This window comes from Osmerus eperlanus, chromosome 26, assembly GCF_963692335.1.
Source record: "Osmerus eperlanus chromosome 26, fOsmEpe2.1, whole genome shotgun sequence".
NCBI lineage: Eukaryota > Metazoa > Chordata > Actinopteri > Osmeriformes > Osmeridae > Osmerus > Osmerus eperlanus.
The window spans coordinates 8,624,903-8,652,897 of record NC_085043.1 but is presented as its reverse complement, the minus strand read 5'-3'; the positions used below and the strand labels follow the sequence as shown (position 1 = coordinate 8,652,897).

At 42.0% G+C, this 27,995-nt stretch overlaps 4 protein-coding genes across 10 annotated transcripts; 1 reads left to right on the top strand and 3 right to left on the bottom strand.

Annotated features, from left to right (window-relative positions):
* Positions 1-40: 40 nt before the first annotated feature.
* Positions 41-7,777, bottom strand: LOC134012818 (volume-regulated anion channel subunit LRRC8D-like). 6 transcript variants are annotated; one of them, XM_062452428.1, is made up of 4 exons: positions 7,606-7,777; positions 5,472-5,582; positions 4,971-5,054; positions 41-4,864 (listed from the first exon to the last, which is right to left on the bottom strand). In XM_062452428.1, exon 4 carries the CDS (start codon positions 4,860-4,862, stop codon positions 2,328-2,330), a length of 2,535 nt encoding a protein of 844 aa, XP_062308412.1. In that variant the 5' UTR covers positions 4,863-4,864; positions 4,971-5,054; positions 5,472-5,582; positions 7,606-7,777; the 3' UTR covers positions 41-2,327. The 6 variants fall into 6 exon arrangements, with proteins under 6 accessions (XP_062308412.1, XP_062308413.1, XP_062308411.1 ...); XM_062452429.1 differs by lacking the exon at positions 4,971-5,054; XM_062452427.1 differs by lacking the exon at positions 5,472-5,582.
* Positions 7,778-9,105: 1,328 nt separating this feature from the next.
* Positions 9,106-16,757, bottom strand: LOC134012866 (volume-regulated anion channel subunit LRRC8C-like). Its single transcript, XM_062452522.1, has 3 exons — positions 16,599-16,757; positions 14,303-14,445; positions 9,106-12,953 (listed from the first exon to the last, which is right to left on the bottom strand). The coding sequence occupies exons 2-3, from the start codon at positions 14,438-14,440 to the stop codon at positions 10,683-10,685; spliced, it is 2,409 nt and encodes an 802-aa protein (XP_062308506.1). The 5' UTR covers positions 14,441-14,445; positions 16,599-16,757; the 3' UTR covers positions 9,106-10,682.
* Positions 16,758-16,858: 101 nt separating this feature from the next.
* LOC134012865 (volume-regulated anion channel subunit LRRC8B-like) lies at positions 16,859-21,133 on the bottom strand. Its single transcript, XM_062452520.1, has 2 exons — positions 19,048-21,133; positions 16,859-17,616 (listed from the first exon to the last, which is right to left on the bottom strand). Exons 1-2 carry the CDS (start codon positions 21,127-21,129, stop codon positions 17,245-17,247), a joined length of 2,454 nt encoding a protein of 817 aa, XP_062308504.1. The 5' UTR covers positions 21,130-21,133; the 3' UTR covers positions 16,859-17,244.
* An 871-nt stretch (positions 21,134-22,004) lies between these two features.
* Positions 22,005-26,686, top strand: LOC134012648 (kynurenine--oxoglutarate transaminase 3-like). 2 transcript variants are annotated; one of them, XM_062452175.1, is made up of 14 exons: positions 22,005-22,162; positions 22,424-22,506; positions 22,600-22,664; positions 22,755-22,899; positions 23,130-23,279; positions 23,618-23,704; positions 23,818-23,943; positions 24,052-24,172; positions 24,277-24,353; positions 24,482-24,571; positions 24,727-24,913; positions 25,658-25,731; positions 25,870-25,956; positions 26,055-26,686. In XM_062452175.1, exons 2-14 carry the CDS (start codon positions 22,426-22,428, stop codon positions 26,112-26,114), a joined length of 1,350 nt encoding a protein of 449 aa, XP_062308159.1. In that variant the 5' UTR covers positions 22,005-22,162; positions 22,424-22,425; the 3' UTR covers positions 26,115-26,686. The 2 variants fall into 2 exon arrangements, with proteins under 2 accessions (XP_062308159.1, XP_062308158.1); XM_062452174.1 differs by having other exon boundaries at positions 22,005-22,166.
* Positions 26,687-27,995: the final 1,309 nt, after the last annotated feature.

The window sequence follows — 27,995 nt, the reverse complement described above, 5'->3', positions numbered from 1 at the left end:
CTTGGGTTCAAACCCCATTGAAGGCAGTGTGGTCTGTAGGCCACAGATGTAGAAAGTTTTATATTAAAATGTATCTTTAAAATGTCCACACTTAACTTTAAAACCATTTTTTTTTTTATCATCTTCCTGTTCCATTTCAAGCATGATGGAAATCAAGCATGATGGGAACCGGGGTGCTTGCATGTCGGAGACCTGGCTGTCCAAGCATGATGGGAACCGGGGTGCTTGTGTGTCGGAGGCCCTGCTGTACTCCAGGCATGATGGGAGCAGGTGCCCTGCTGTATACCTGCTGTGAGCTGGGATTCGATACCATGCTGCTGCTTCTGACCGGCCTACCTGCATGGCTCGCATGCTTATCCGTTACGCCACCGGGGCCCCACTTCCCCTACCTGGAATAGTAACATTTATCCTTAAAAACACCACTAGTTAAAGACATACTATCATGTTTTACATGACAGCAAGGAAGCAGTGGGAACATTGCACATAGAGTCCGCCAGCCAGATTCGAACACGGATGAGCTGCGACCTGAGACCCACATGGTACCCATGCTTATGCCCTAGGCCACCAGGGACTTGCTTCAGTTTCCTTCAGAATTCAATATATCTTTACGAAAAGCCCACTTTAAAGATAAAGGTACAACAGCACCTTGGGGGATATGAACCTCCAACCTCTTGCTCTGCAGTCATACACTCTAACCACTGAGCTATCCCTTCCACCCCAAAATGAGGATGTGGAAAGTCACACTTGCTCATAATCTGTCACTCATTTGTGAAACACACCTGACAATCGTTGGTCTTGATTGGCAATCGGATCACATGACCAATACCACCTTCCCAGATGAATGAAATCTAATGCAACAATCCCCAGGATAGAAACAGTTAGCAGATCTAGCTCTAGTGGATGCAGATCACCTGCTTTATTTAACGCTACTAATGGAATGATTCATAGAATTATTGTAAATTTTATTGTCATGATTTGATAAATGAGCATTAAATACATATGCTAATGTCAAGCATTACCAGTCAAAGTTCTAATGTATAAAGGTTGGCGAATCATAACAAAGGATCATCAATATCCCTTAGGTTAATCATTTGGTTAGGTGGTCATGCTATATACTAATGTACAAACTATTACAGTATATAAATATATTATATCCTGATAAATATCTTGGGAGAAAATCACAATCATGGCCAGCCAGCTATCTCATTCCATTCCATTCCTTGAACAATACAATATTATTTATCCTCTAAATTAATGCACTGCTGCCTTGTGAGAATGTGAACAATTTGAGGATGTGGCACACAATGATTATACAATTTGGGGCTCCAAAGAGAGTCATCTGGGTCTAAGAACTGCAGCCAGTCATGCAATACTAACTGTTCTCATCCAGAACAAAAACAATAGGTTGAAGCAGTTGTTACACAATGCATGCAAGGCAAAGTGGATATAATTTGGAGTCAAATGCATCAATAATCTGTGTCATTAGGTCTAGTAGACGGAAGTCTGGCTCTCGTTATGCATATTATGTTTTCATGTTATCCGATTAATATAACAAAAAACACTAAGGACATTTGACATTCATAATTCGATTTTAAAAAGTTAAATTAAAATACTTGTTATAAAGGTATTGATTGTTTACTTCAAAGACCAACATTAAGATATTCTATTTTAGTTATTTTGGGAGCCCATAGAAAAAGGAAATCTATGCTAAATATTGTTATTATTTCCATTAAGATTAAAGTAATATTTTCCACTATTATAAAAAGTTATGACCTGTGGCATTTTGTTAGAGGCAAAGATATTTCCAGCTACCCACTTGACAAAAGTGCAAGTTACAGACAAACCTTTGGGAGATGTCTTTCACTCTTGGTCCAAAGTATGAACAACATACAAAAAGGTAAAACAAGTTAAAATAGTTGTATTTGTAACTGCTACATTTTGACATTCATGGAATCAGGTTAACAAGCTTAAAATATCTAGAAAAAGTTATAGACAAAACAAAAGACAAAAAGGAAAAAACAGTAAAACTTGAGGCAGAGCCAATCTAGGCATCTATCATTTCTATCACTGCCATTTACAAGTCTGTCATGAGCATCCCTACATTTCTCTTGAACACCTGCAAACACCAACAAAATCACATAGTTATTGCACAAGCATTTGGACATTCCCATAGTACCCAGGGTCTACTCTGCGCATGGACACAGTGCTATTTTCTATCAATACGTTTATTAGATCATCTGTTCATTCAAGAAGAATCAGCCCTGAGCAAAACCTTTCTTTCAGGTGACATGCAACAACCCGTCAACTCTTCCACTCATCAACTCCACCTACACTCCATTTGGAAAAGAGACATTCGATTCCTGATTGATGCCCTCCTTAACCTCTAAGGGGAGCGAGTCGAACAGATGATCTTCCACCACGAGGCAGTTCCTGCGGAGCAGGTGACACTGGCCAAGCTGGGCCGGCAGGCGGTCCAGGCAGTTTCCTTTCAGTTCTAGTTGTGTTAGCTGCACCAGTTGGCCTATTTTCTCTGGGAGGGCAGAGATTGAGTTGTGTCCGAGACATAGAGTCCTCAGTTTGGTGCATTTGAACAGCTGCTTGGGTACCACATCAACCTTGTTGCCTGTGATGGCAAAGTGCTGGAGGTTCTGCAGAAACCCGATATCCAAAGGGATTACCGCTATGGAGTTTTGACTAACATCAAGGTACCTCAGTTTGAGCAGGTTGAACAGAGGTAAGGGCAGAGACTCGAGTTTGTTGTGAGAAAGGTAGAGTGACTCCAGGTTTTTGACATGGCTTATGGACAACGGTATGGTTATTATTTTATTGTGCCAAAGTTTGAGACAGATGAGCCTTTTGAGGTGCTGAAAGCTGATGACCTCTTCAATCGTGCGGATATGGTTGGATTTCAGATCCAGCTCCTGCAGGTTGGTCAGACTGAAGATAGCATGAGGGATCCTCTCCAGTTCACAGTTATGAAGCTCCAACTCAGACAGGTTCATCATTTTCTTCAAGCTGTTTAAAACCAAGAGTTTAGTGCCGTCGTTGTGCACCACCAGCTTGAGCAGGTGTGGAGAGAGATCTGTGATGTTGGTTGGGATTTTCGTGAGGTTGCTTTTGAGATGCAGAGTCTTGAGATGCCTAAGATCTCGGAGGGACTCCAAGCCAATCATTTTGTTATTTTCCGAGTTAAGATTCCCCACCAAATATAGCTCCCTCAAACTTTTCAACAGGTACACCCATGTGGGAATTTCAGCCACGTCCGTGAATTTGACATGAAGGCACCGGAGGTGATCACGAAGGAAACTGAAAGCAGTCTGCTCCACTTTAGCAGGGCAGTGGTAGAAATGAAGCTCCTGAAGGTTTATCATTTGGGAAATCTTAGCTGTTATCCTGGCTTCAGGAATCAACTCCAGCTTGAGTATCTCCAGATCGGTGAGGTCAAACACCGCGTCCGGAACTCCCGACAGCATGAAAAGGTGAAGCTCCAACTTATCCTGAGCGTTACGAGTAACGTGTTGTCGCAGTTTCTCAAACGTCCATTCGTGGTTCAAGCTGATTTCGCGCAGCTTGTTCTCACTGACCTCCGACAAAAAAACACCGAAACGTTTGGAATACAGCTGGTCGTACTGATCAACCATGTGCAAGAGAAAAGCAAAGTCGTTTTTCACGTCTGGTATATCACTGAAACTACTCTCCTCTCGGACTTTTTCAAATGAATACTCTTTGAGAGGCCGCCGAAAGAGCCAAAACAGGGTGTAAACACAGATCATGCCATAAACACTAATAAGAGAAATATAGCTAATGTGTAGCTTCTTTAACATAAATGCCATGTTATGTGTACACTGGAATTTAGCATAGCCAATCAAGTGTTTTATGTCAGGCTCACATACATGGTCAAAATCAATGGCAGCAACAAATGTCATTGTGTAACACAAGATCAGAATGAATTTGATTGTTTTGATTACTGTCTGTGCAACATAGAACTTGTAAATCAAGTCACTGTCTTCCACATGGGCACGGAATTTCCTTACTTTTTCAAAAAGTGCTTTCGCCTGCTCACCGTCCTTCTTGTCTAGAATGGTCATACAGGGAACTTCGATGACAGGCTTTTCAGCAGAGAATTTGACGCCAGATTTGACAAGCATTGGGGTGGACTGGTTTGGACTGCCCTCTTCACTGCTGGTGGAGAAATGTTTTGGAAGAGAGGTGGCGCCAGTGAGTCTCTGTTTATTTTCCTCAGAGTCCTCGCATGCGGTTTCTGACAACGCTTTAGTTGTCCACGGAGACTCAAAACACTTTCCCAATATTGAAACGAAATGTTCAATTTTTGAGCTAGTCTTTGGGTATTTGAACCAAAAGTTGCTACTGACCATGAGTATAATAGTGTGGATGAGAGCAAGGTATGGAAAGTATTTGGAGTACCATGGGAGGGCCACGTGGTAACACATCTGGTTAACAAAAACATATTGCTGAAAGTCCAAGTTTGTTTGGACACCTGTTGGGCGAGGCTGGCCAACAGCACCTGCCTGTGCAAAGTGAATCTGATGGACAACGTTATCCGGTAGATCTCCAGTCATCCGGGGCGCTGCAGCCAGAGTTACCCTGCTTGCTCCGTTCCCTGCACCCGCAGTGGCCTCCGGGGGACGAAACGTCGTAAAGCCGCTTGGTTCCTCTGAGGTTTGCTCCAGAACAGGAAGGCAAACCACTTGGTCTTTGGTCAGCTGCATCGTTCCAGCAAATATCGCCAGCATTAGCATAACAACACCAAGATAATCCATAAACACGTCCCACCATGGTTTCAGGATGCGATAAGTTGGCTGGATGTCATTCAGGGAGGCTACCTCAGTGAGGGTAAACATTCCTGAAACAGAAAAACAGAATAATCAGAAAAATTGTTCTCCAGAAACAGTTCCTGGTGTCATTTAAGACTAACAAAGCATTTTGAAGTCACAAAAGTCTTTGCATACCAGACCAGTAGAGACCTGATTATTCTTCAGCTTCAAAAGCTTGTCTTGACACGAACCACCTCACCAACTCAATACCATTCCGTTCTTCAAGAAACACAGCAGGCATCGCCACCTATCCAGTTTTGTTCCTCTCTACAGAAAATGTATTTACCTTTGATATCAATAAATACATATGCACTTTAAACTTTCAAATCCTTAAGAAGTCCCACCCAAGACACAACATGGCTGTTATGTTTGAATGTTTCTAAGAAAACTTCACTGTTTTGTATAACTCCACTCCTACTCATTATTTGTAACACTGGCAATTATACCCTGAGCACATTTCATCACCTTCAAAGGTTCGGCATTCATTCATCCGGGACATCAACCCTGCCAACCAAAATAGCACATATTCCCCAGACAGCGAGTGCAATCCACCATAGTCTCAATGTCCTTCATGCCTAAACCCCAAAGCTTAAGAAAGACAATAGGAAGAACTCACATTCGTATTTACAGACTAACCTGTCTTAATGGCTTAAGAAGTGTGAACCCGACCCCATAGCATCAGCCGTCCCACCGCACTTCGAATTTATGTGGCTCAGCAGACTGCTGCCCTGGTTCAGTCAAACGTGTCTAACAAAAATTATGGTGAGAGTAGTCATGTGACAGAGACAGCATGCTTTCCTGACCCAATCAGTTCAAAGGATGCGGGGGAACCATAGTCAGAGGGGCCTCTTGAGAAATATATTGCTTCTCCATTTGAGAGTTGGCACATTTCTGTATGTTAGATCATGTGCATTATGAGAAATCCTTGCATCTCCACAAGATGGTGAACATAACATGCACTGTCCACATAACTCCACGAGCATGGCCTTAGTTGATCTCATACTGGGCACACATTTAAGTAGGTCAGGGGATGAGAACGAGGGGGATGTTAAGGTCAGACCAGATGATGATTGCCATCAAATGCATCCAATCATGTCTCTCGGTACAGACAAGCAGTTCAATGAACAATAGAGGCATTGCTGCGTGATCTCCACTGGTGAGCAAAAACAAGACTGTGACTGCAGACACATTCTGTGACCCGCCCGCCCCACCCCTCCCTGTGATTAATCACAACAGTCAACAAGGAGACAACGTTCTTCAAGATATCTATGCTTGAATGAAGCAATGAACCTAGACGATACCAAGAACAGTTTAGAGTGTATATAAGTGGAAATAGACATAGTTAAGTGGTACCATCCAACTGTATAGCCTATGACAGCATCACTGCCTCATGAGAATATTTACCCAACGTCTACCAGAAGAAAATAATCATACATACATCCTACTGCTGGCTTGGTTTAAACAAACACATACAAGTGCACATACTGTACAATAGTTATCGGATAATTCTGCTGATTGAGTGCAAAGTTGTTACACAAGATTGTAGCTACATAGAGAATAAGCACATCTCTGCAACTGGATGTAGCCTAAGAATCAACTAGTTAAACCAAAGACCATGGCAGAGTCCATGGCAAATCCCGATGTGATGAGAATGAGGTTTTATCATTGGCCCAAGTAAGATACTGCATAACATGACATCAACATTACACACACAAGGCATTTAACTGGTGCGGCAAAACAGATTATGACACATTGGATACATGCTGGTCCACTATAAGCAATTTCATAGTGACAGAGGAGCCAACGGATCTGTGACACACAGTCTAGCTGCAATAGTAGCCCAAAGACTATTACATGCAATTGACTCATCTGCAAGGCCCATTTGTTTACATGGTCCAGATTATTTAAACAACCACATATGAGTCAATCTCATAGTCTCCTTAGCCTTTACGTTTACTGACTGTGTTGCAAATATGTGCCCACTCCAAAGGCTATGTGAAAGTTGGCCTACTTCAACCAACAACGAACCAGCTACATAAATGAATACCGTATAAACTTGACAAAATACGATATCTGACTAGCCACAATGGCTATGTTAGAATATACATGTCTATTAGGTATTGCTATTCAACTGGACACGACGCCATGCCTGCTTTTTGACAACTGCATAGGGTCGTGGGTAACCGGCATTTGTGACACAGCAGTTTCATTCACAGTGAACATTGATATTGATCCAACTAATATTAGCCTATAAACTTATTCCGTAATTGATTTAACGTTTTGCTATGGACATGTTCTCTGTAGAAGACGTTCTGTTGGTCTGTGGATGATTGTTTTTTTCTTTTACAATAAACTTGATCACCGTAAACGAGATGCGATGAAACAGTTGTATCTCGGCAATGTTTCTTTAATACTTCCGATTCAAATTAATAACATCGCTAATCATTTCGTTGTAATTGTTTGGATATGATACATCTTGTGTCGGATAACCTATATATAAGCAACTATGATCCAAACAATATCAGAATTAATGTAGAAATGTCTAATAAACTGTGATTAGGCTATAACTATCCGCTTTGAAGATCTACTTACATGGGCTTCTATCCCTTTCCTGCCTACTTAATTTTCCTTACTGCATGTTAGTGTGATAAATATTAAGCAACATATGGTGCCGTTATTTATAGAAATCGTCTTACATAAAATAAAGCAAGTTCGTAGCCTAGCTGCCTCTGTCAGCGTCTAGGTAGCCTAGGCTATGTCGAATACGCACCTTCAAATGATTTGGTCCAACTAACCCGATACCTCTACCAATACATGACTAGCTCTATTCTTTGTACATCCCATGTTTCGATAAAGCAGGGTAGGCCAAGAACAAAGCGGTTCTCCTATCTAGTCAAGCGTGAACCGGAGCATGTACGGGTCGGGTATAAACAGATTAGAATGTCTTTCGGATGCTTCTCAAGAGCGACATGCTGCGGTGCCGGAAGGTTGTACAGTAACAGTTACATTAGCCATAGGCCTACTGTAAAATAGGCTACTGTGTGACAATATGTTTTGTCTTTAAGTAATGTTTTTTTTTTATATATATGTGATAAAGCTACACTGCTAGGCTTACAGTAGGCAAATGTCCACTCGCAAAATCTTCCCAGGCCTACTGTCAAATATTTGATGAATAATAGGCCTATAGGCTATTACATTTTTGTTTAAGAACTTAATTTTTAAGAAGTTATAGGCTATTAAAAGTGCAATATCATTTACTAGTAGGCTTTTGGGATCCAATACTCAAAACACAGCAGTGTCATCAAGCTTTTGTTGTACACCTGGCTGCACCTTCCGATCAAATCCTCAATATTCAATTGCGTATATTAGGCCTACTCTGTATACGCAACACTCACGCCCGGATGAGACCGCCTGTAAAACCAGTTGTTACCTTAGAAACCAGGAATGTATTGTTGCTTGGGTGACAGGAACTTGGGCCCTAGGGGCTTGAAGTAGGCTACTTGGATAACCCCAGTCTGCACTCAAAGGCCTACTAAATACATATAAAACATTCTCATTATTTTATCAAGAATATTTATCCAGGGGTTTTACTGTAAAGATGTGTTTGCGTTTTTGTAACAAAATATCCTTCCCTAGATTTTTTCTTACGTAGAAACTCCAAATTAAGGCCTATGATCCTGCAGAAATTCAACACAACTTCAGACATGGAAGTCTGCCAAGAAATTAAACAAAGGTGTCTGGAACATCTGAACGATTTAACTTTGAACTGTATTAGTCATTGGCCATTTTAAAGTCAGCATTCACTATTGTGAATATATGTTACTATAATAACTATGTTTCACTCTTAGATCATCCAACTGTCTTAACCAGACCAACTTTAGACTTGTTGCCTCATGCTCTTGCACTTATCACTTAAGACTAATTTAGTTCATAAAAATGTACGTGGTTCCCATCATATCACAGATGAATAGCCTACACAACATATAGGGACACATGTACACCATTACCATTTAAGATTGATGTCGATAGATTGGATTATATTAAAATGCCTTCGCACGTTCTCTGCTTCTACGTTTAAAACCAAAATTATTTAATTTTTGCACAATGCTGCCATCTTGAGTGACATAATAGACTGCAAGCTATCTGATGCCTTGTAAATATTGTAGGCCATCATCTGAGACTTGTACACTGACGTACAACTTGTTTCTGATGTCCTAATTGGGAGTGACAACTATAGGCTACTGGAACTATAAATAACACATCGTAAAAAAACTGTTAAAGCAGCTGTTTATTCCTTGACAAAGAAAAAAAACTAACAGAAAATAGTATAAAACGGTACAAAACATCACTATCCTTGCACCTTACAAGTTAAGCTTTACATAGTGGAAAAAAAGAAAACGTTTTTGATCCTTCATTGATATGCTGTAAGCGAAGCAACATTTTCAGGTGATTGACTCATGAATGACAGCTGGCGCGTCGCTGTTGACAAGAGTATTTGCACACGCGCACGGTGCCTTATGCCAATCGATTTAAAATTCCAGAAATACTTTTTGGACCCTGCAGGCGACGCTGCAAGCTTCAGCTGCTGCTGCTGCTGGTTTTAACTCTGCTAATAATAGACATGCGCGTTTACAACCTACTCTCGTGCTGGTTGGTAGCTGCCATCCCACCCCAGCCCAGCCCACATTTCTGGTTCTATTTGGTTCGTTTTAACTTTCCCTTATCAAGCAGATGTTGTAAGCAGACTCCACCAAAGTTGACATGGATCTGACACATCAACTATAAAAATTAAATGCATTGCAATGGACATACACATAGAACTTCACTTGGGATCAATAAAGTGAATTGAATTTAAGCATATAGCTCACATTTTAATTAATCTGCCAATCGAGGTGTCATAATTTGGTTAGTCTATTTAGATGCAGCTATAATGTGATTGAATAAAACAAGACCTCGTGATGAATAGGAAAAGATCGATAACAATAGTGGACAACTGCTCAACCTTTCACTTGACATTGACTTGACCTGTATTAATGGAAATACTGTCTTGATTTTTAGAGTCACTTCAAGAGCCTGCCTGAGTAGAGGAACACAGTCATTAATTTGATACCAATTGCCTGGTTTTTCATTCATTGAATAAAGACCACTTCGGAAATAACACAACGTCTTTAAAATGAATAATATCAAGCCTAACTATATACATCATGGTAAACAACGTCATAGACATAGAACGGTTTATTGGTTAGGCTTTGCGTGAAGGAGACACTGTATATTGGAATTGGAATTCCCAGTGCAATGTACTGTAAGCTTAGATTGTTTTTGGAACTTGACCTTTTTTAGAATACTATGCATTAATAGTTTGAAAAGGAGAAGGGCATACGATAAGTATGAATACACCGTGGCTGCCTTCATCACCACGGTGATTTCGTACCACCGTCACTACATTTGGAGTTGAAGAAGCTTGGAAAAGGCAGAGATTCTAGTGCGCTCTAGAATTACAATGCAATACATGTTGTCATTCTAAATATAGCACAATGACAGTTCATTGAAATGTCCTAGAAAATGTAACTGTAAGAAAATAAAGTCATAAATAAAAATTAAAAAAAATGCCACTACAAAAAAACCTTCATATACTGAGGTTGAAATCCTCGGAAACAATGAATCTGTTTTTTTTTTGTTTTTTCAACGTGCACAACCAAAACATAGTTCATTAGGATTCAAACTAAACAATTGATGTAGTACTTGAGTTTGTTGATGATTCATGTACTAAGTAAAAACTACCATTGTCACAGATTGTACTGTCGGATTAAGACAGTCGGCACTTAAGATCTAAGACAAAAGGCAGCATCACTCCGCCTTCATTTGGTCCCTGATATCAGAAGGCAATGTGTCAAAAAGGGGATCCTCTACCACAAGACCACTGCGCTTCAAGGCCCGACAGAGGCTAAGCTCTGGTGGGAGGACCTCAAAATGGTTTCCCTTGAGCTCCAAATGTGTCAGCTGAACCAGGGAGGAAATCTTTGGTGACAGCAAGGACAGGGTATTCCTACCCAGCTTGAGGGTTTTCAGTTTCTTGCAAAAAAATAGCTCATCGGGGAGATTCTCAATCTTGTTGCACGAGACAGAAAAGTACTGTAGGCTCTGAAGAACGCCGATCTCTGGTGGAATAAAGCAAATGTCGTTGTTTGACATGTCAAGATGGCGCAACTTGTTGCATAAAAACAGGTGCGAGGGCAATATCTCAATCTTGTTGTGGCTAAAGTAAAGGCGCTCCAAGCTGCCAAGCTTTTTGACATGCTCCGGGATGTAGGCGATGCTGTTGTGCCATAGCTTGAGGCACGTGAGTTTGCGCAGGTGCTGGAAGCTGATGATCTCCTCTATGGAGCGAATGTTGTTCTCCTTCAGGTCCAGTTCCTGTAGGTTCGTAAGGCTAAAGATAGCGTGAGGGATGCGTTCCAGATCGCAATGCACCAGTTCCAGATCGATGAGATTCACCATCTTCTTCAGGTTGTTCAGCATGACCAGCTTGGTGTAATCGTTGTGGATGTAGAGGCGCTGCAGATGATGGGACAGGTCTACTATAGACTGGGGGATTTTGGTGAAGTTGCTCTTGAGAGACAGAATCTTCAGGGACTTCAGCTCTCGCAGGGACTCCAGAGTGACAGTCTTGTCCTTGGTGGTGTCGGGACTTAGTGAGCCAATCAGGTAGAGTTCCTCCAGGTTGCGTAGGCCGTAGAACCAGTTAGGCAGCTCCCTGCTGTCGTCGAACTTCACTCGAAGGACTTTGAGGTTCTCTTTCAGGAAGGAGTTGGCTGCCGTGTGCACCTTTAGGCAGCACTGGTATAGGGAGAGCTCCTGAAGATCCTCCAGTTGGGATATGGAGGCGGGAATGGTGACGTTGTTGATGATCTCCAGCTTCAGCGACTGGAGCTCAGTCACCTCGAATATAGTGTCCGGTAGCCCAGACAGCATGAACAACTGGAGTTCGAGCCTGTTGTTGGAGTTGACCTGCAACTTCAGACGCAGCTTCTCCGCTGTCCACTCGTGGTTGAGGTTAAGCTGTTTCAGTTTGTTCTCACTGACTTCGGAGAGGAACACGGCAAACCGTTTCGAATACAGAGGATCATACTGGTCTATCATGTGGAGCATGAAGGCAAAGTCATTTTTCACATCTGGAATATCATCAATGCCTGTTTCTTGCCTCACATACTCAAAGGAGTATTCTTTGAGAGAGCGGTAAAACAGCCAGTAGGATGTGTAAAGGCACGTGAATCCATAGACAGCCACAAAGCACAAGTAGCAGTACGAGAGCTTGGAGAACAGATGAGCCATAGTGTGGTTACACGAGAAATGCTTGTAGCCTGTCATTTCCTGTATATCCACATTGCAGTTAACTGTGATCTGTACCTCAGACACGAGAGCACTGTTGTACGCAATTATAAGAAGGAATTTTAGCACCTTGATCACAGTCTGACGAACATACATCACGTAGAGGATGTCTCCTTCCTCTACGTGTAAGCGGAACTTCTTGACCTTCTCAAACAGAGCTTTGGCTTGTTCTCCTTCTTTCTTCTCAAGGACACTTGCTGAAGGCTTGTCCACCACAATCTTCTCTGGGATAGACTTGAGGGACTGTGTCTTCTCTAGATTGGCCCCCACAACCGAGTCGTTTATGTCACACTTGCTGCCCTGGTTCTGTTTCGGGTCCTTTTCCTCTGGGTTTTCACCGGAAACTTCCGATAAGGCCCGTGTGGTCCAGGGGGAGTCAAAGCACTTACCCAGGATCGAGACAAAATGCTCTATTTTAGAACTAGAGCCTGGAAATTTGAACCAGAAGTTGCTACACACCATGAATATGACTGTGTGTATGAGGACTAGGTATGGAAAGTACTTGGCGTACCAGTGCAAAGCCTTCTCATAGCACATCTGGTTGATGAAGCTGTACTGCTGGAGGTCAAGGTTGAACTTGAGACCCTTCATTTCCTTCGGCAGAGGAGACAGATTTGTGGCGGTGGGTAGAGATGACTCCATCGCCGACTCATTGTTATTCTGCATTAGAGTCGATTGGTTTGGCAAAGACGTTCTCTGTGGAAGGCAGATGATTTTGTCTTGCATCACCTAAAATGAAACACAGAACACGTAGGTTAGGATTTGAAATACAACAGAACTTGATCAATGTGTGAGGACGTTTTATGCCACCAGAGGGCATCAAGTTAGTACAAGCACTGTAAAACAAAATGTATTACAAAGTACCATGAGCCAGCAGCATTGAACACAGTTGAGTAGTATATCTAATCTTCACTTCCTGTGATAAACACGGATGCAAGGAAATGACTCAGACAGGAAATGGTCAATTAATTTCTTGGTGGCAAGAGACTGCAAAAATCAAGTATTTGCCCGGTTTGATTGGTAGGACATCATTTTTATTTTGAGCTTTAACAGAGGCACAACCTATATTATACATATTTTTCATGTAACGCTGATGGTGTATCTGCTTTGAACAAGACAATTAGCTGACAACGTGAAGGGTGGTGCTGTAGTGAAACACAGGAAGTGCTAAGTCAGAGGCTTCCAAGAGGGCGGATCAGCAGAATCTTGCACTCCAATAGCAGTTTCCCTGGACACGAGGAGAGCTTCTCCACCTTTCTGACACACTGATTCTGTCTAAATGCTGTTTACTGCCCTTTCTTGCATGAAAAACAACATTCTGGCAGGGCAGTGTAATGTTTACCCCGACCACTTTAGAGAGAGACACAATGCCATAATGACTGGAAATGTATTCATTACAACAATAATGCCTGCTTTCACAATGCCGCAGGTCATTATGTAAACTCCAGAGAGTCATCAACATAATGATAAATAATCCACTGTATTTACAAACCATGAAAATACATTTATAAACAGTACTGCTACTACAGTCCCCCAAGGCAAAACAAAGGATGTCATCACACAAATAAAGGGTTCCTGTCAATAAGGGTGGGTTTATAATCGACATATGAGATTTAAACTATAGTTGTACCCAAGGTGTACTGTCCCAGACTGGTCAGAGTGACAGGACAGTGGCCTTTACAATCAAGTGTTTATAAACTTGGGGTGGGCGGGAAACCAGTCAGTGGTGGGGTGCAGGAATGTGTCCCCCTTTCCGTCGGTAAACTCCCACTAAACTGACACACAGCTGGCTTTATTTTCACAAAGTTGTTTGTGCCTGTTTTGACACAAATACACTTTGGCGCTGTGTATCTTAATTTCTCAAGGGTTCAGCCCATGTGAATCAACATGCAAATCTTTTGAGGAGGAGAACTTTCGATGATACGCACATGATACATTTACTAAGTCAAATGAAGCAACACAAAACACAATTATACATACATACCTACATACTATATAGTACTGTGGATAAGTCAAGATTTTGCACGTGAATACTGTCTCTAAGTCTGTTTTTTAACGCATGTTTAAGCGACGCTGACCTGTAGAGTGCATCCAAACACACCGATCATCAGCATGACTACCGAGAGGTAGTCCGTGAACACGTCCCACCATGGCTTCAGCACCCGGAACGCGGGCTGCTGTTCAGTGAACTGACGGAACTCTGTAACCGGAATCATGGCTCCTGTTGGGACACAAACAGGCAAATTAGTCATCGTAAAATGTTCACCCTTCCTTTCCCTACCCCCCCCCCCCCCATCCCCGTTTTACAATGCTGGGATTTTTGTTGTTGTTTGCAATGCAAAGTTGTTGTTTACAAACATTGCCTGGTAGGAGGCAAAAGGCCTCATGTTGACGGATTGGCACTCCAACAAATTGAGGCAGGTGGCTGAGCGGTTAGAGAATCAGGCTAGTAATCAGAAGGTCGCTGGTTCGATTCCCAGCTGTGCCAAATGACGTTGTGTCCTTGGGCAAGGCACTTCACCCTACATGCCTCAGGGGGAATGTCCCTGTACTTACTGTAAGTCGCTCTGGATAAGAGCGTCTGCTAAATGTAAATGTCTAAATGAGGCTAAAACACAAAGATACTGCTGTGAAAACCAGAACACCAAAGACCATCCAAAACAGAAAACATGAGAAAAGACAACACACAACTGTAGACAAATTTTTGTGCAAGTGAACATCAAACCATTTAATGATCATGAATGCCAACGATGTCTTAAGGAAGCAAAAGACAGTTAGAAATTCTGTAAAGACATCCAGACAGGCCATGTGAGTCCAGTATCATTATGTAGCCTTCCCATCATGCCCACTATGACTCGTGAGTTTATGTCACCGATCCTGCTTCTCTGCTTTATCATGGCAATGTGCTTACTCGAAGCATCTTCTATACTTTCAAAAATGCATAATACACAAACTGTCGTGACAAGTGTGTTCAAGTTCTTAAACAACTATGTGCGTGTTTGGGTCATGATTGTGTGTGCCCCTGCTGAACCTACTGGGTTTTAACATACCATGACCAAACCTCATAAAAAGCCTTTTTTAACTTGCACACTGATTCAGCAGCCTGGCATAGCTCAGTTACTTTAGACTCAGCAGCAAAGTTTCCATGAACTAGCCTAATCTGTTATTTTCAAACAGGCTGTATATTGAGAGATTCTTATTATTTGGATTGGATACTTGAACAGATAAATGGTATCTTGAAACTTTACAGAGTCTTTCGGGAAAAAGAAAGACTGTTCCACAATGTTTGTCTCAAGCTGAAGTGCCCGACAGAATAGCACAGCTGCATTGGTTTATACTACTGCAAATATACAACTATACGGAGACCAATCTGTTTATCTTTTTGCATGGTCTTTTTGACTAAGGTGTATACTTCACCAAATTGCATTTTTTAAATGTTTGAAAACACATATATCCTTGGTTTAGGAATATTTAGAGGAGTCTGTCCTTCAACAGTTGTGTCATGACTTGCAGCTGACAACACTAATCAACACAATGGTGGTTTACAGTCCTTCTAGTGTTGATAGTACTGCACTTAAATACAGAGGTATAGCATAACGATGAGTAAATACATACTCTGAATATATTAATAAGGATTGTACATTTGATCCTTTTGACCTTCAGCATTATCACCATCAAACAAGACACATGTACCAGCCTCTTCCTGACAGGAAATGTTGCAGCCAAAAACAGAATACTCTTGTCTGGATCACACCCAGCCCCAAGGATACCCATACTTCCGATGAGACCATGGAAAAACACTGTATTAGGAACTCAAACCAGGGTCCGACTGGGAGACCACGCTGAAGAATGCCATGTTTCTGGTGGATCTCAAGGGTTAAGGACACAAAATCTTGTTTTTGTTTGTTAGAATGGGAAACACATCCCAATGTTTGCATTCGTTTGGAATATCCGGCAAAAATGACAAATCAATTTCTGATTAACTTTTATTCTTTAAACCCTGTCATTTCATTTTTATTTTCTCAAATAGATTGCCCGCCACAAATAACTGGGCAGTTTCATTTATCAATGGAAATCTTTTCACATTGATGGTCCTTGTTTTCCTGGCATATAAGGGAGGGCTCATGGTTTTCAAGACACGCATGCAGTAAACTGAAGCCGCACTTTTAGCTAGTACTCACACAAGACCATGATAAAACATACCTAATTTATGTGAGGTGGTAGCTGTGCATGAAGCAGCGCGGTTTTCATTGTCATGATAACATGTAGCTCACCTCAAAGGTATGTTGGTATAACTTCAAGCCAAATAGATGTTACAGTTCTCATTAAAAAGACTACAGCAACTAAATAATCAGGATAAAAAGATTACCTTACCTTATCAATGTTCGGCTGTGACGTTCGTAAGCGACTGGACTTTTTAGGGCAGTAGCATATTGATGTCCTTGTGGAATATGTGTTCCTTCCCGTCCCGTTATTGCTACGATGTTTCAGTGCTCTTGCTTGTGAATCACTGAAGACTGCTGTCTCGCATACGTTGTCAGGGCGGGGACTTGAGTTTTGGCAAGAGATTTTTAATAGAGAAGGTCCGCCTTGCAAATTGTATAACAACACCAAACACGGATTTATGTGTTTATAAAAAACCATAACACTTTATTTATAATCCAACACACTGTGCAAGGGCTTCACAATTCATCTTTGGCATACTATCAACTAAAAATAGCGCTTGGACGTTTCCTTGTAACCACGTGAGGGAATATTTCCCGAGGTATACGGGAATGTTGAGGGGTCTATTGTGCTATAAACTGCGCCAGAACATTAACATGTACCGGTTGGCTATTACAAATTAAACAGAACCATATAACAAGTATGACTGATTATGAAAATACGATTTGAGTAGTAAGTTAATTTTAAGGTGGAAAACAATCTTTCTAAATACGCTTTTGAACAATTCAAAATATACAACAGTCAACCATACAAAGGCTTACACAAAGGTGTGCGGTTTCAACAATGTGGTCACATATCACATAGAGTTCAAGAGACTGCTGTCTCCATAGCCTGCATTGCAGATTATCGGGTTGCAGTTCAGTGAATTGCTTGCACTCTCTGTTTCACACTTGCCCAAGTACTCTCTGTCTGACCTCTGGAAACCTTCCTTAACACTGGGGGGAAGAGAGTTGAGAAGACACTCCTCAACCACTAGTCCGTTGGGCATGAGGCACTGGCATGCTCCCAGGTCTGCAGGGAGGCTCTCCAGATGATTTCCCCTCAGGTCAAGCAGTATAAGGCCGGTCAGCTCACTCACCAGGCTGGGCACCACAGCCAGGCAGTTGTGGCTGAGCAGAAGGGACTGCAGGGTCTTGTTTTTGAAAATTTCATCTGGAAGCGTTTCAATCTTGAGAAGGAGAACAAAGGATTTTAAAAAAATGGGGGGGGGGGGGGGGGGAGCCACTCTTGAGTCATCTGTCGGCTGTTCTGAGGACTGGCGATCAGAAGTGCTTTTCAGACCACGTCAGAACACCACAGAATGAAAGGACGCTTCAAAACACCACTTTTCACATTTGCGCATAATAACGGATTCAGTCATTCAGACATGCACTCTCTTTCTCAATCACATTTATGACGTTTTCTACAAACATCTCAAGAGGTGAGAAAGCAGGGAAGATGACATGCCCAATGTCAAGCTAAATTGGAGCACTTAAATCCACTGTTACATTAGGCACTCAGCCTTTGGCCAAATTCCCCACAGAAAAGTGTAGTGATGGGCCTATTTGAATTTGTATTCATCCAGGTTTCCCTTTGTTGTGTTTATTTCTTGCATGTTCTGTAGCCTGGGTTGTACCTCCAGACTTGGTGTCGTTTTTGAAAGTATGGTTGGGTACTTAAGAATGGAGCTAACACACATCTGCTTGCGTTTAGACTGAGTTTTGACTCCTCTTAATGAGCCTTCTGCAGACTCCTGAGTAAGGCACACAGTATTGGAGTTCTGCTTTTTTCCTCAAATTTTTTAAAAACATGGTATTCTTCAACTCGATTAAGTTCAGTAGCTTCAAATAAAGGGTTATTATAATTATTATATCAATATAAAATAAGCGAGAATCTGTTTGTTTCAATGGAACTACTTTCAGTTAGAAAGACTGTTTTATGGAATAGATTTGGATAGACCATGCACTACATACACCCTCTACCCCTTATTTGTAATTTACACAGTTACATTTTTATAATTTAATCAGGTATATCTGCATAATAAAGGTGCATGTCGGTATTCTTGAGTAAGGAGCTGAATTAACATGTAGTTATTTAAATAGCAACGGGGCAGGACTTGAGGGGTATTGGGGTAATTGAATGCTCCTTTTTAGTGCTGTGTTTCATGTGGCTGGATGCCTTGGGTTGTAAAGGGGGATATTGCTGCCATAGTCTGGGTCTTTTTGTTGTGTTTAACTGTTGTAGGGTTAGATGGGGCGGGAGGTCTTTCCTTGGTAGGATTCAATAGGCTATGGGCGTGAGTATAGCCTATTGCTCTCAGCTTATAGCTCAGTTGGAGAGCATTTGACTGAAGACCAAGAGTTTGCAGGTTCAAATAATCCCCTGCACGTAGCTATGGATGAAAACGTCTGTTAAATCAATACATTATATACATTAGTATGATAAACAACCTCAAAGTTATCTGTCTTTCCAAATACTTGTGGACTGTGCTACATCATCATGCAATGCCAGACCAGTGCACTGGTCAAAACGCAAGAACTGTTATGAAAAAGTCAGCCAACGTTCATTTACATTTAGTCATTTAGCAGACGCTCTTATCCAGAGTTCACTGCATACTCACGTTGTTGTTCGACAAGTTTAAAACTTGGAGCCTTTTCAGGTCCTGTATTTCATTGGGAATGACAGAGAGGTTGTTGTAGCTAAGGTCGAGATGGCAGAGTCTGCTGCAAAGGAAAAGTTGAGAGGGTATACAGCTGATATGATTATGACTGAGCTGAAGATACTCCAGACCCTGTAGGACTCCGATGTACACTGGGATGTACGTGATGCTGTTGAACTTCATTTTCAGGGTATTAAGCCTTGGCAAGTGTTGAAAACTGATGATTTCCTCAATCGTTTTCAGGTTGTTCTCTCTCAGGTCCAGCTCTTGCAGGTTCTTTAGACTGAAAATGGGGCTTGGTATCCTCTGAAGGTCACAGTTTAGCAGCTCTAAGCTGGTGAGCTGCGTCATCATTTTTAAACTCTGCAGAACCGCGAGCTGGGTGCCTTCGTTGTCTATGAAAAGCTTTTGTATTGAAGGAAGTGAATTTGTGATCACTTTAGGCAATGCCGTGAGACTACACTTAAGGAATAACACTTTCAGATTCTTTAGCTTTGGTAAACCGTTGATGAAGGCCGTATTGTCCTGAGAAAACATGCTTCCATACAGATAGAGTTCGCACAGGTTAAGCAAGTTGACGATCCACCACGGAGTTTGGTCCACCTCCGTGAATTTCATCCGAAGAATCTTCAGCTTCTCCGAGAGAAAGGCCAGCGCGTGAAGGTCCACTGTCGCTGGAGAATGGTCCAGCCACAGCTCACTAAGTTGTCCCAGTTGAGTGAGCTTCTGTGGGAGTCTAGCGTCCGGGATGAGCTGCAGTTTGAGAACCTCAAGGTCCCTAATGTCGAACACAGCATCAGGGACGCCGCTGAGAGCAATCAGGTGGATCTCTAGCTGGTCCTGCGTGTTGCGCACTAGCTTCAGCGTTAGCTTTTCCAATGGCCAGAGGTAATTCAGATTGAGCTGCCTTAGTTTCTTCTCGCTGACCTCAGATAGGAACACAGCGAAACGTTTGGCGAACAGGGGATTGTATTGATCAAGGAGGTGCAGGATGAAGGCAAAGTCATTCTTGACGTCGGGAATGTCACTGAAACTGCTTTCTTCACGCAAAGATCCAAAGGAGTATTCACGGAGAGAGTTTCTCATCACCCACCAAAAACTGTAGAGGCAAGTGGAGCCATAGACTATCATCAGTACCGTGTACACTAAGGACAGGAGCCAAAAAATGGTGGCCAAAGAGTGAACACATTGAAAAACCTGAAAGGGCATTAACGCCTGTGTTTTAACCACGCAGTGCACATCAAACAGGATGCGCGAAGCTGCGTAGGGGCTGTATGCCAGGGTGAACAAAAGAAACACAATCTTTACGACAATCTGCATCATGTAGACGTGATAAATGGTGTCTTTATCCTCAACGTGCACTTTCAGTTTTTTGACCTTTTCAAAAATGGCTTTGGCCTGCTCTGCTTCCTTCTTGTCGAGTACGCTGAGCAGCTCGGTTCCCATTGGCTTCCTGCTCTCGTTTGAAGCTAATGTCTGAGAGACATCGGGAGGAGAACAGATGCTCATAGACGGCTGCGATCCTTGCTCTGCCACCGTCTCTGACAGGGCACGGGTAGTCCAGGGCGAATCGCAACATTTGTGTAGGATGGAGACAAAGTGCATGAGCCTAGAACTGGTGCTCGGGTACCTGAACCAAAAGTTGCTGATCATCACGAGGGCCAGTGTCTGTAACATCACAACGTAAGGGAAGAACTTGCCAAACCAGTGGAGGTGCTGTTCATAGCAGACAGCATCTACATACGCATACTGTTGAAGATCCATCTTAAGTGTTGCCATGGAGATAACTGAGAAACTAGATTCAGCAGCACTGTCATTCAATGAATCACCTTGGTTGTTGACTGCCCCGCAAAAGTCATTTGATGTGATTTGACAAGGGACACAGACAATCTTGCGTAGTGTAAGTTGGAGGGTACCTCCTAGAGTGCCGATCATGAACATCATGATGGTTAGGTAATGGCTGAAAACGTCCCACCATGGCTGAAGAACACGATACAGGGATTGCCCACGAGCAAAATCTTTCAGCTCTCCATCAGAAAGCATCTTGGTTGCCTACTGTAACAAGAATCCACAGATTAGGAAAATCCCTCACTTGTCAACTTTATTATGACTTGTATCTCTGATAACAATGTTGTTAATGTGGGTCAACTGTTAGCTACTCTATCTTATTAAAACTGGGTACAGCATATAGTAAACTGCCGGAAGTCAGCTAGTTCGCACTACCGTACTAGAGCTAGCGTTCGCTAACGTTAGCTAGCTGCCAACGTTTTAGACTTTGTGTATTTCTTACAAAACAGTACATGTACCTTCTGAGTTTTTTTACACTGTCTTGATGTTGAAACCTGTTTTTCAAGTGGATACGTATATCTAGCTTGTTTCAAAGCAGAAAATAGTGTCAAACGGCGTCTTTGGGTGTTAGGCTAGTCAAATGCCTCCTGCCTGGCAACCGGTTGAATGCAACATATTATTTATATTATCCACATAAAAAGGTAGAGCTAAATCAACATATTAAACTTTACATATTCCTGCCTGTTAACTGACATAAATATAACTAATTTGAAAAACATATGTAAGATCTAAGGTTAACTGAGCCTTAGTATAAATGAAAAATAAACAAAAACTAACATATTTGTAACCAAAACACGTTTATAGTCCTGACATTTAAATAAATATTTTTATTTATTTAAAATATATATTTTTTATCATTGGCCTTTTTGCCGAGAAGTATCTGCCCACCTAAAATCAATTTTAATTTGATGGGTTTTTATGAAAAGTCACGATCATCCCGACCTCGACTCTCCAACACAGTGAATAGGATACACATTGCATCAAATGAACATCATTGGTCAACCAGCTAAAAACAACCGGTTCGCGTTACTGTAAGGCAGTCATATGCTCTGGCCATACATAACTACAGCAGGGAAGTTGTTCTTGATACAAACTGGCATAATTCATTCAGTCATAATGAATACATCCTCCCCTCGAATGATACGTTGACGTAAAAAGTGCCACCTTATTTTGCACCTTGTGATTGGCCAGAAGTAGAGGAGGGGAGATTGTTTGTTTCCGGTAGACTGTAAGTAAGTGCTCGGCGTTATAAATCTACTTTTTAGAAAAGCCATTTTTTTAAAACGAAATGGGATTTGTCGTATTAAAGAGTCAGTATCTTGCAACATGCATTTTATGTTGAAATACTTAGTGTGTGACAGATTGCCCTCTGTTGCACCCTTTACGAAGATTAGCCTTTTGATAGCAGAGTGCAAATTAGGTCAATGAGTGTTGCTTCTTAGCAACGCGCTTTGTGTTGTCCTACAGTAATCGGGTTTGTAATTTGCAGACATGAACAGCCTAAGGTGCTATACTAGGTCGGCAAGTCATTTCATTAAAAGCAGCTGCAACAGAACATTTTCCTCCTCACAAGTACGTATCACACATCTAAACCAGACTTTTAATTCTGAATATAAATTTAATTGTATCATACATGTGTCATTCTTTATGTTCTTATTTCTTCAGGCTGTAATGGCATCACAGCGGCATAAAAACTCCAGAAGGATTGAGGGACTTGACAAGAATGTGTGGTAAGGTGGTTGTGTCAGTCATATAATTATGAGGAGGACACAGTAGTTAATTCCAACACAGTCAACTTGTAAAAATTATTTTAACAATAGGGTGGCCTTTACATCGGTAGCAGCCGACCCCTCGATTGTCAACTTGGGCCAGGGTTACCCAGACATCCCTCCGCCTCCCTATGTAAAAGAAGGTCTAGCCCAAGCTGCTCTAGTGGACAGGATGAACCAGTACACCAGAGGCTTTGTAAGTGTTTTTATTGTTTGAACCATCCTGCATTGAAATGCGATACCATGCATTAGGGTATCCATTAGCTACAGCGAGACATTCGAAACTGGCAAGCGAGGTTCATATTGAACCCATCACACATTATTCTCGCCGTTATCATGTGGAAGAATTGCATGCTCCCTCAATCAGGTTTCCGTTCTGATATCGCGTCATCCAGTTATGTAGCGCATTTGTGTTTGTCATCACAGGGTCATCCATCTTTGGTGAAGGCTTTGTCTCAAGTTTATGGGAAAGTCTATGGCCACCAGATTGATCCATTCAAGGAAATACTCGTCACAGTGGGTGGCTATGGCTCCCTGTTCAGCACCATGCAAGGCCTGGTAGAGGAGGGAGATGAGGTTCGTCCTCAGCCTTAATCTGTAATGACTGGTTAACCCTTGTGTTATCTTCGGGTCATTCTGACCCATCAGTCATTGTGACCCACCGTCGTATTGCGACAAATTTACCGCATACAAAAGCAAAGTGAAGCATTTTCTTTTAACTGTCGGGCTGTCTCAGACCCCCCACATTGGAATGGTTAAAATAAAATTATTTGTATTTGTTTTTGTATTGGGTAAAATTGGGTAAACACAACGATGGTTCGTTATGAACCTTTGGGTCATGTGACCCGAAGGCAGCACGAGGGTTAAGAGCCTGAGAGTGTTTTATGGACGCATGCTAACATGTATTTCCATAGGTCATCATCATTGAACCCTTCTTTGACTGTTATGTGCCCATGGTTCGAATGGCGGGTGCCAAGCCTGTTTTGATACCATTAAGACTTGTGAGTGAACTTCCATTCAACATATTGCTGATAGATGTTATGAATCACAGTAAACGTTTACCCCTATGCTTAAGTACGAAAACATAAGGCCACATTGTGTTATCTCGTATCAGAGGCCTCGTGATAAGAACAATGTCTCCAGCGCTGATTGGGTGTTGGACCCAGATGAGCTAACAAGTAAATTCAACTCCAAGACCAAGGCCATTATAATCAACACCCCCAACAATCCCATAGGGAAGGTATGTTTCAAACCAAATTTTTCTAACCTTTTTCCAAGTTCTTTTATTGCCAATACTCTCCTACTGTGGACACGTCAGTAGTTTCATCATGGTTTTAACCTACAACAGATATTCACCCGGGATGAGCTGCAGGTAATCGCTGACCTCTGCATCAAACACGACACCCTGTGTTTCAGCGACGAGGTGTACGAGTGGCTCATCTACAAGGGGCACCAACACGTCAAGATAGGTACTGAAGTGCTGTGTGTTGAAGAGGGAAGAATTCACTAAAGGAAGCAGGCTTCGAAGTCTCATTCAGCGGGCATGTTTTCTCTTTCCCTTTTGTTTGGGTAGCTACCCTTCCTGGTATGTGGGAGAGAACTATCACTGTCAGCAGTGCAGGGAAGACGTTCAGTGTGACAGGCTGGAAGGTTAGCAATGCCAAGACAATCCTGTTATATCCTGTTTAATTTTCAGTGGTAGACTATCCTATAAAGTCTGTGTGACAATACTGAAAATGTTTCAATTATTATAATTTTTTCTTCTTCTTTTGTTGCAGCTTGGTTGGTCTATAGGACCAGAACACCTGATAAAACACCTCCAGACCGTGATGCAGAACACCCTGTACACCTGCCCAACACCTTTACAGGTAAAGCCAACCGTGCCACCTAGGTCCAGAACTAGGAGTCAATCTTCTCACACGTCAGTGTACTCATTCCGTCTATGACATCAGACCCTTCGTTGATTCCGTGGGTCAGTTCAGACTAGTGTCCGTGTGACAGTTCAGTGTCTGTGTTTGCACAGGAGGCCGTGGCCCAGGGCCTGCTCCGGGACTTCCCTCTCATGGGCCAGCCTGAGTGTTACTTCTCCTCGCTGGCCGTGGAGCTGGAGGGGAAGAGGGACCGCATGGCGGCCATCTTGCGTGACGCCGGCATGTCTCCCATCATCCCGGAGGGCGGCTACTTCATGGTCGTGGACGTGACGCCTCTCAGTGAGTTAATAACTCATCGGGTTGCGAAGGAGCATTCACGGTGCAGTGCTTGAGAGCTATGTGGGAAAAAAGGTCTGGCTAAAGCTGCACTAGTGGAGAGGGATACCAGCACACAAGGGGCTTTTGTGCGTTTTTTGCTTGAGGTGCATTAGGGTGTGCATTAGCTTTCCCCATTAGCTTGTGGTGTCGACGTTTTAAACTGTCTAGTAATGATTTACGAAGCCACGTACGCTCTTCCTTCTGTTTGCTTGTTGATTACCTGCAAGATCCCTCAAGTTAGGCTTTCTGTGTATGCTGCTTTGGATAAAAGCGTCTGCTAAATGAATACAATTTAAATGTGTGTATTGGCATAACATGATCTGACCAGGTACTAGCATATGTACTGGAATACAAATGGCATATATTAGGCTAGCTAACACCAAACAAGTCCCCCCCTCCCTCTACTTACAGTTTTGTAATATTGGGTGTTCTTGGCTCGATAAGGATAATGATTTAGCTCCCTCTGCTGTCTGGAAGGCCCCTCAACAAGCTTATTGGGTGTTTTCTAACCTCACTTTGGCGTGTGATTTATCAAGGCATAACCACCAATCCGAATGGTTAAAACCAAAAAAAAATTGCCTTCATGACTGTGTGGTCCCTTAAACCTTGTTTTACATTTGAAACCAATCGAACAGATCTAATTCACAGTGATGAGGACTTACAATGTGGGGCAGATTTGTGATGGTCTCTCTCCATGTTGTTTAGATAAGGATCTTTCACACATGGCGGACGATGAACCGTACGACTACAAGTTTGTAAAATGGATGATCCAAGAAAAGGTAAGGAGAGTGAAGCGACACAAGGAATAATAGCCTATTTTATGCTTTTGTGATACAGAGAACATGCAGGGTAACGTTGGATACAGATTTGCCATCTTTATTGTGGGTCTTTAGATGTTTGTTTTCTTGTGGTTGTAGAAACTGGCTGCTATTCCTGTCACCGCATTTTGTGGGGACGCCTCCAAAAAGCAGTTTGAGAAGTACATCCGCTTGTGCTTCATCAAGGTAAACTCAGACCGGAGTTGGAGCAGAGTGGTGATTATGGACATTTTTACCTCCATCTCAATTTACCTTCATGCGAATTCCTTTTTATCGTTCTGCAGCAAGACGCCACTCTTGATGCTGCCGAGGCCATCCTGAAGACCTGGAACAAAGATGTGTGATGCGGTGGTTTGCTTTGAGGCCTTATCTGTCCATGCACAGTTCATAGAGAACCTTCCCCCTTGGAACATGGCAATATCTTAACTAGAGGAACAGGGATGTGACTTTCTTGATAGTGATTCTGTAGGGGGATAGTTTGCGTTGGGTCCAGTCACTGTTAGAATATGACAAGTACATCACTTTTATATTAATGGACCCGATCTTAAACTTTCTTCTATTTTATTGGTGACTTAAAGAGCATGATAAAGAACTTCTGGAAGTGATGAATGGACTGGCTCATGACAGGGACTGACTGTTATGAACAGTTTTCATTTTTCCTGTGTACGGTTTACCTGACTGGAAAGTTAAAAAGAATGAAAAAGGGAGATTTGATCTCTGATAGGCTTTGCTTGCCTGTTGCACCTCAAACAGTACAGCCATCCTTCTGTACCACTGTGAACCTCCACCAGATGCCCACTCAGCATAATGGGTTGTGTTCTTCTGAAAACTGTACTCCACATTTAATGTAATTCTGAGAGAAGTTCTAATAACGTGATTAAATACATTTTGAATGATATTTTTACACAGGAAGGTCCAGTGTCCCACACTGAATCATTGGTCTTCAGCCCTGGTACTCAGGATCCACTGTCCCGTACGTTTTCGATGTTAAGTACACAATTAAGAACACAACATATAAAGTGACACATGATGTACACCATTGAACACATTATATAAAGTAGCACGATTAAAAATGGATCTGCAGTTGACGAGGTGCGGGGGAAGATTTAGGTGTGATTGATGTGAGAACAAACCATGTTGGGCATTCTGGATTCTTCCGTCATGATTCTTACCTCATGAAATACTTATTTAGTGTGTTTGAACTGTGTTATTGTGGAGCTTTGTTTTTTCCTTTCAAACGAACCTTTTCGACCTGGTGGACCTGTTTGGCAGGCTCCATCACCAGTCTAAAAGACTGGAAAAACTCTGTCCTGTTACATTTAATGAGCAGTTGAGGTGAGGTCCTGTTACTCTGGTTAGGAGTTACGCAACAAAATGTATGAAACATAGAGGTGTGTTATGTTTTTACATTCATATGAACTCACGTATTTTAATTACTTGGGTCGGCATGACGATGAAGCAGTCAGTCAGGTCCCCTGAAAAGTAACCCATGGCTAAATGTGAAGATCTTTCCTTTGGCTTGAAGTTCAAGGTAGTGTAACACGTTTGACCAGAATTACTGGTTGTGCATTCTCCCATGAACCTTGTCACCTTTCAAATGTACTTTGTTTAATGTCTATCTTTGTGAAATGTCAGTAACCCTCTGGCAAAAGTAAATGACAGACCACAGACTTTCAAAGTCCACCATGAATTTAATGAGTTTTGGGACCATTTTGAAATCTGGTCTCACTGCAACATTTGTTTCCCAGGAGATTTATCTGACATCCCATAATCAGCCCCAGTGCTGGTAAACTGGTAAACATTTGAGATCATAAATCAATATAATCAAAAGCCAGTTTTTCTACACAGCATGGATTATTTATCTTGTTGACAAAAGTAGGCTGTCTGTCGTTCTACATAACCAGACTAAGTTGCATTTAAAAATACAGTGTCGATCTACTTATATTCTGCCAGTTTTAACCAGCCATATGATGTAAACATCTCTATCATATACATTCCTTTTAAAATTCTGAACTTGCAACATTGAGCTGTGCACTTTGCTTATTTTAAAATGCCTCCTTCCAGGAATTCTATAAAACACTATACATCCGATTCGAGATTCTGGTGTGCTTACAAAAATAGTATAAAATTAATATTTTTCCATTATACCAAAACACATAATGGAATGGTAATTCTTATTTCGACACCAAAGCTGGAAACCATCAAGTATTGCAGGAAACACCTGG

Bases quoted from the DNA above. Each gene is read 5' to 3' on its own strand.
- LOC134012866 (XM_062452522.1), bottom strand. From the start codon at position 14,440: ATGATTCCGGTTACAGAGTTCCGTCAGTTCACTGAACAGCAGCCCGCG. The intron at 12,954-14,302 runs GTCAGCGTCGCT...GTTTCATTTTAG, and splicing joins TGTTTGGATGCACTCTACAG to GTGATGCAAGACAAAATCAT.
- LOC134012818 (XM_062452430.1), bottom strand. From the start codon at position 4,862: ATGTTTACCCTCACTGAGGTAGCCTCCCTGAATGACATCCAGCCAACT.
- LOC134012865 (XM_062452520.1), bottom strand. From the start codon at position 21,129: ATGCTTTCTGATGGAGAGCTGAAAGATTTTGCTCGTGGGCAATCCCTG. The intron at 17,617-19,047 runs GTGAGTATGCAG...CTCCTTCTCAAG, and splicing joins TAAACTTGTCGAACAACAAC to ATTGAAACGCTTCCAGATGA.
- LOC134012648 (XM_062452175.1), top strand. From the start codon at position 22,426: ATGAACAGCCTAAGGTGCTATACTAGGTCGGCAAGTCATTTCATTAAA. The intron at 22,665-22,754 runs GTAAGGTGGTTG...TTTTAACAATAG, and splicing joins GGACTTGACAAGAATGTGTG to GGTGGCCTTTACATCGGTAG. The intron at 25,957-26,054 runs GTAAACTCAGAC...ATCGTTCTGCAG, and splicing joins TCCGCTTGTGCTTCATCAAG to CAAGACGCCACTCTTGATGC.